At 45.4% G+C, this 7,079-nt stretch overlaps 1 protein-coding gene across 1 annotated transcript; it reads right to left on the reverse strand.

Moving 5' to 3' along the window:
* Nucleotides 1-313: 313 nt before the first annotated feature.
* LOC134016182 (transmembrane protein 65-like) lies at nt 314-5,942 on the reverse strand. The gene is made up of 7 exons (XM_062455570.1): nt 5,801-5,942; nt 4,480-4,524; nt 2,399-2,466; nt 1,794-1,848; nt 1,656-1,698; nt 1,094-1,199; nt 314-723 (listed from the first exon to the last, which is right to left on the reverse strand). Exons 1-7 carry the CDS (start codon nt 5,940-5,942, stop codon nt 601-603), a joined length of 582 nt encoding a protein of 193 aa, XP_062311554.1. The 3' UTR covers nt 314-600.
* Nucleotides 5,943-7,079: the final 1,137 nt, after the last annotated feature.

Genomic DNA, 7,079 nt, shown 5'->3' on the forward strand with positions numbered 1-7,079 from the left:
TGTCCTTGAACTTTCCAGAAGAACAGACCTGAATCTGGGTTGTCATCTTCAGCTAATCCTCATGCTCGTTTCCACATTCTCCTTCTGGATGCTTCCGTTCTCCCACGGCATCACTACACCAGAGAGGCTTGAGCTGCTCTAAGTAGTGTGTTTGGGTCTCCCTCCTTTCAGAAACAGGTGTAGTAGTGCCACGAAATCTCCTCATTCAAATTATCTCCTTCCTCCCCCCACATTCATAACATAACGCTTGAAATACCATATATACAGTACTACAAATTACCACAGTACTACATAATACCATATATACTGAGATAGATAACTTCATGCAATCTCTTCAATGACAACATCACAAAGACCTATGGAGGTAGCAGGTAATCGTTCGACTTTTCTCTCGTTTTGTACAGTTCATTTCTTGTGTCGTCTTCCACTTTGCATAATTAGAGACTCCAAGATGGACATTCGGTCAGGTCACTGTAGGGAATTGTAGTCTTTAAACACGGCCCCCTGTGGGAGTGTAGTCTTGAACCAGGTCACTGTAGCTTGTGGTCTGGTTCCTGTGTATGAGACGGGCTGGGTCAGGGGTCATGGTGGTAGCAGGACCTAGGGGTTTGTGGTTGTTAGGGCTGCTTTCTTCTTCTTCTTCTCCTCCTCGTCATCATCGCTGAGGAAGAAGAGGGGAAACATCCCCAGGATGCAGCCGATCGTCACTCCAATGGCCTTACCCTGGACACAGCAGCACAGGGTCACACACACACACACACACAACATCAGCACAGGGTCACACGCACAACAGCAGCACAGGGTCACACACACAACAGCAGCACAGGGTCACACACACAACAGCAGCACAGGATCACACACACAACATAACAGGAGCACTCAGTTATCACACACAGACACAGATGCATACACACACAGACAACACAGGAGCACTCAGTTGTCACACGCACCACAAGGGCACAGGGTTGGCTATCACACACCCACAGCACACCAACACAGGTTTAGCCATCATTTCAGGGTGGGGATTCCTCAAAGTAAAAAATTCCACGTTCAAAGCCATGCACAGGTATGAAACACACACACACACACTCACCATGTGAGAGCTGACTCTGGTCTGCCACATGTCCGCCTGCTTGGGGGTGAGATCAGGGCCCTGCATCCCTAACCTGGAGGCAAGGGCCTCCACATAGCCTGCCAGCCTGCACACACACACACACACACACACACACGCACACACGCACATACAGGAAAGAGCTATGAGCATTTGGCATGATCTGAACACAGATCTGAAAACAAATAGTGTCCCTTTATATCATGTAAAACAGGATTACTGCCTACGAGGAACCACAGTTCAGTAGTCAAGCATTTGACAGCAGATCAAGAGGTTGTAGGTCCCCCTGTAGTTTGTGTCGTGGATACATTGCTATCATTACATAATCACGGTTTCTATAGAAACAGAACCCAGTGTTGCCCGGTTTGACACCTGGCTGTCCAGGGCCATGTGTGTTCTGGTTTTGTTGTTGTGGTTAGGAATGGTTGTGTTGTGTGTGGTGCTGTAGTTGTGTTGCGCCTGGATGTGGTCATGCTGTGGTTGTGTTGTGTGTGGTGCTGTAGTTGTGTTGCGCCTGGATGTGGTCATGCTGTGGTTGTCGTACCCCAGTCCGGCCAGGTCTGACACCAGGTTGCCGAGGGCAGCAGCTGAGAGGAGAGAGCAGCACAGAGAGAGAGGGATGATTGACAGCTAATAACCACATGATTCAACATGTGTGTGTGTGTGTGTGTGAGGGCCTTACCTGCCATAGTGGATATGCCAAAGGTGATCCCTATAGACATCTCAATCTGGGTGCCCTACAGACAGACACGGCAACATAGGATACTGTCAAACCACAGTAAATGGAACTGCTCCACACACACACACACACACACACACACACACACACACTAATTCTAACTCTAACCCTAAACATAGCACCTGAACTTGTGAGGACCAAGAAAATGTCCCCACAGGGCCCAGCGTTTCTTGTTTTCCATGTTTAACCCTTGTGTTATCTTCGGGTCATTCTGACCCATCAGTCATTGTGACCCACCTTCGTATTGCGACAGATTTACCGCATACAAAGACAAAGTGAAGCATATTCTTTTAACCGTTGGGCTGTCTCAGACCCCCCACATTGCAAAGGTTAAAAGAAAATTATTTTAATTTGTTTTTGTATTGGGTAAAATCGGGTAAACACAACGATGGTTCGTTATGAACCTTTGGGTCATGTGACCCGAAGGCAGCACGAGGGTTAACAAGCCCACACACACACACACACACACACCCCAGGATAATAAACATGAGAACATGAGTGCTCCCCCCACACACACCATGAGAACATGCGGAGGGCCTACCACTTACAGCTGCTATCATGATGGCGTTGTCTAGGAAACCAAAACCAACGAATGGGATAGAGTTATGGAAGAGAACTGTAGAAGATAGAGAAAGGGGAGATATCTTTAATGCACAGCAGTTAAGGGTATGTGTGTGTGTATGTGTGTAAACTGTCAGTAGATGTACAGTTAGGTCCATAAATATTTGGACATTGACACAATTTTCAACATTTTGGCTCTGTATACCACCACAATGGATTTGAAATGAAACAATCAAGATGTGCTTTAAGTGCAGACTTTCAGCTTTAATTTCAGGGTATTTACATCCAAATCAGGTGAACGGTGTAGGAATTACAATACATTTTATATGTGGCCCCCCCCTTTTTAAGGGACCAAAAGTAATTGGACAATTGGCTGCTCAGCTGTTCCATGGCCAGGTGTATGTTATTCCCTCATGGGAGTTCGTTATTTCATTGACAAGGAGCAGATAAAAGGTCTAGAGTTAATTTCAAGTATGGTATTTGTGTTTGGAATCTGTTGCTGTCAACTCTCAATATGAAGTCCAAAGAGCTGTCACCATCAGTGAAGCAAGCCATCGTTAGGTTTGTTTTGATTTTTCAGCCTATCAGAGAGAGAGCAAAAACATTAGGTGTGGCCAAATCAACTGTTTGGTACATTCTTATAAAGAAAGAACGCACTGGTGAGCTCAGCAACACCAAAAGACTCGGCAGACCACGGAAAACAACTGTGGTGGATGACAGAAGAATTCTTTCCCTGGTGAAGAAAAACCCCTTCACAACAGTTGGCCAGATCAAGAACACTCTCCAGGAGGTAGGCGTATCTGTGTCAAAGTCAAAAATTAAGAGAAGACTTCACCAGAGTAAATACAGAGGGTTCACCACAAGATGTAAACCATTGGTCAGTCTCAAAAACAGGAAGACCAGATTAGAGTTTGCCAAAAAATATCTAAAAGACCCTGTACAGTTCTGGAACAACATCCTATGGACAGATGAGACCAAGATCAACTTGTACCAGAATGATGGGAAGAGAAGAGTATGGAGAAGGGAAGGAACTGCTCATGATCCAAAGCATACCACCTCATCAGTGAAGCATGGTGGAGGTAGTGTTATGGCGTGGGCATGTATGGCTGCCAATGGAACTGGTTCCCTTGTATTTATTGATGATGTGACTGCTGACAAAAGCAGTAGGATGAATTCTGAAGTGTTTCTGGCAATATTATCTGCTCAGATTCAGCCAAATGCTTCAGAACTCATAGGACGGCGCTTCACAGTGCAGATGGACAATGACCCGAAGCATACTGCGAAAGCAACCAGAGTTTTTTAAGGCAAAGAAGTGGAATGTTCTGCAATGGCCAAGTCAATCACCTGACCTAAATCCAATTGAGCATGCATTTCACTTGCTAAAGACAAAACTGAAGGGAAAATGCCCCAAGAACAAGCAGGAACTGAAGACAGTTGCAGTAGAGGCCTGGCAGAGCATCACCAGGGACGAAACCCAGCGTCTGGTGATGTCTATGGGTTCCAGACTTCAGGCTGTCATTGACTGCAAAGGATTTGCAACCAAGTATTAAAAGTGACAATTAGATTTATGATTATGTTAGTTTGTCCAATTATTTTTGGTCCCTTAAAAAGGGGGGGGCCACATATAAAATGTGTTGTAATTCCTACACAGTTCACCTGATTTGGATGTAAATACCCTGAAATTAAAGCTGAAAGTCTGCACTTAAAGCACATCTTTATTGTTTCATTTCAAATCCATTGTGGTGGTATACAGAGCCAAAATGATGAAAATTGTGTCAATGTCCAAATATTTATGGACCTAACTGTACGTATGTGTAGGGGTGTGTAGTAGGTTGATGGGGGGGGGATGAGGATGGGGGAGGCTGGGAGCATGGGGAGGCTGGAAGGATGGAGGCTAGGATCCTGGGGGAGGATGGAGGCTAGGAGCATGGAGGCTGGGAGGATGGAGGCTGTGAGGATGGAGGCCAGATCAAGGCTGTGAGGCTGTGAGGATGGAGGCTGTGAGGATGGAGGCTGTGAGGATGGAGGCTGGGAGGATGGGTAGACAGCTCTGATGCTTCTTTCTCACCATATTTGATCTGTGCTCTTGTGGGCGGAGTAGGCTGCAGCGTCTCTGCAACACACACACACACACACACACAGCTTGTCAAAATCTGCTGTTGCGTTTCCGGACAGAAAAAGAAGAGTGTCAGGTTCCATGACAGAAGACAGACTGAGCAGGCCCTTTCAAAAACACAGCAGAGGCATTCACAATAGCACCAGCATTTACATAGCATTTGATTATTTTAGCAACATACACATAATATAGAAAGCACAGCAGAAACTCGAATCAGAAGTGCGTAGTTTTAACAGCTTTTTGGTGACAAGGAACAGCCTATTTTTACCAGGCACAGTACAAAATAACATCTCAGCATTAGAGCACGGTGCAACAACAATAATATCTCAGCTCCAGTATTACATAGCACAGCACAGCCAGAACAGCATAGGTCTATGTTAGGAGCAACATCAAATGGCACTGCCATAGTCTCGTATGCTGAGACAACAACAAACACTGCACCACGGTCTTCATTCAGCCATGAGGCTTCACATGAACGCCAGGGGCCTCCAGACTCCCTGAAACTGGAGCTGGCTGGACTCTCTCTGGGTCACTGGGGGAGCATTCTGGGAAGGTGTCATGGAAGCTTCACGTGTTATTTATGGGAAACTGATGCCTTTGGCCCCTCAAGAGTCCTTCACTGTGTGTGTCCAGTCCGCAGCACAAACACACACACACACACACACACACACACAGAGCCTAATATGAAGGCATAGTGGAAAGAGAGGGGGGAGAGGGTCTATTCTTGGACAGGGGGCTTCAGCCACGATAGTAATAAACTGTAGTTAAACTGTGGTCAAACTGTTGTCAAACTGTAGTCAATCAGTTGTTAAACTGTAGTCGTACTGTAGTGAAACTGTAGTCTTTAACCCTTGTGTTATCTTCGGGTCATTCTGACCCATCAGCCGTGTGACCCACCGTCGTATTGCGACAAATTTACCTCATACAAAAACAAAGTGAAGCATTTTCTTTTAACCGTTGGGCTGTCTCAGAACCCCCACATTGCAAAGGTTAAAAGAAAATTATTTTTATTAGTTTTTGTATTGGGTAAAACTGAGTAAACACAATGATGGTTCGTTATGAACCTTTGGGTCATGTGACCCGAAGGCAGCACAAGGGTTAAGTTGTCAAACTAGTTCAGCCACGACTGAGGATTCAGCCACAATAATAATAAACTGGAGTCAAACTGTAGTCAAACTGTAACTAAACAGTAGTCAAGTCAAAAAGGCAGAACTTTGGTGGGGGTAGAACAGGCAGAGGGAGGGGGGGGGGGTGCAAACACACTTGGCTATACCCAGTGGTGCTAACCCTGGTCTGGGGGCTGGACTGGTCGGGTCTCTGCTGCTTGACTTATCTGAAAAACGAGTGTGCACATCTGTCAGGATCCCACGTGCTGAGTACACATGACCAAGCCCCAGTTTCCATGACAACCACATACAGTTAGGTCCATAAATGTTTGGACATTGACACAATTTTCATCATTTTAGCCCTGTATACCACCACAATGGATTTGAAATGAAACAATCAAGATGTGCAGACTTTCAGCTTTAATTTCAGGGTATTTACATCCAAATCAGGTGAACGGTGTAGGAATTACAACACATTTTATATGTGCCCCCCCCCTTTTTAAGGGACCACAAATAATTGGACAAACTAACATAATCATAAATCTAATTGTCACTTTTAATACTTGGTTGCAAATCCTTTGCAGTCAATGACAGCCTGAAGTCTGGAACCCATAGACATCACCAGACGCTGGGTTTCGTCCCTGGTGATGCTCTGCCAGGCCTCTACTGCAACTGTCTTCAGTTCCTGCTTGTTCTTGGGGCATTTTCCCTTCAGTTTTGTCTTTAGCAAGTGAAATGCATGCTCAATTGGATTTAGGTCAGGTGATTGACTTGGCCATTGCAGAACATTCCACTTCTTTGCCTTAAAAAACTCTGGTTGCTTTCGCACTATGCTTCGGGTCATTGTCCATCTGCACTGTGAAGCGCCGTCCTATGAGTTCTGAAGCATTTGGCTGAATCTGAGCAGATAATATTGCCAGAAACACTTCAGAATTCATCCTACTGCTTTTGTCAACAGTAACATCATCGATAAATACAAGGGAACCAGTTCCATTGGCAGCCATACATGCCCACGCCATAACACTACCTCCACCATGCTTCACTGATGAGGTGGTATGCTTTGGATCATGAGCAGTTCCTTCCCTTCTCCATACTCTTCTCTTCCCATCATTCTGGTACAAGTTGATCTTGGTCTCATCTGTCCATAGGATGTTGTTCCAGAACTGTACAGGCTCTTTTAGATGTTTTTTGGCAAACTCTAATCTGGTCTTCCTGTTTTTGAGAATCACCAATGGTTTACATCTTGTGGTGAACCCTCTGTATTTACTCTGGTGAAGTCTTCTTAATTTTTGACTTTGACACAGATACGCCTACCTCCTGGAGAGTGTTCTTGATCTGGCCAACTGTTGTGAAGGGGTTTTTCTTCACCAGGGAAAGAATTCTTCTGTCATCCACCACAGTTGTTTTCCGTGGTCTTCCGGGTCTTTTGGTGTTGCTGAGCTCACC

Source organism: Osmerus eperlanus, unplaced genomic scaffold (assembly GCF_963692335.1).
Source record: "Osmerus eperlanus unplaced genomic scaffold, fOsmEpe2.1 SCAFFOLD_349, whole genome shotgun sequence".
Taxonomy (NCBI): domain Eukaryota; kingdom Metazoa; phylum Chordata; class Actinopteri; order Osmeriformes; family Osmeridae; genus Osmerus; species Osmerus eperlanus.

Bases quoted from the DNA above. Each gene is read 5' to 3' on its own strand.
- LOC134016182 (XM_062455570.1), bottom strand. From the start codon at position 5,942: ATGTGGTTGTCATGGAAACTGGGGCTTGGTCATGTGTACTCAGCACGT. The intron at 1,849-2,398 runs GTAAGTGGTAGG...GTCTGTCTGTAG, and splicing joins ACGCCATCATGATAGCAGCT to GGCACCCAGATTGAGATGTC. The intron at 1,699-1,793 runs GTAAGGCCCTCA...CTCTCCTCTCAG, and splicing joins TGGCATATCCACTATGGCAG to CTGCTGCCCTCGGCAACCTG.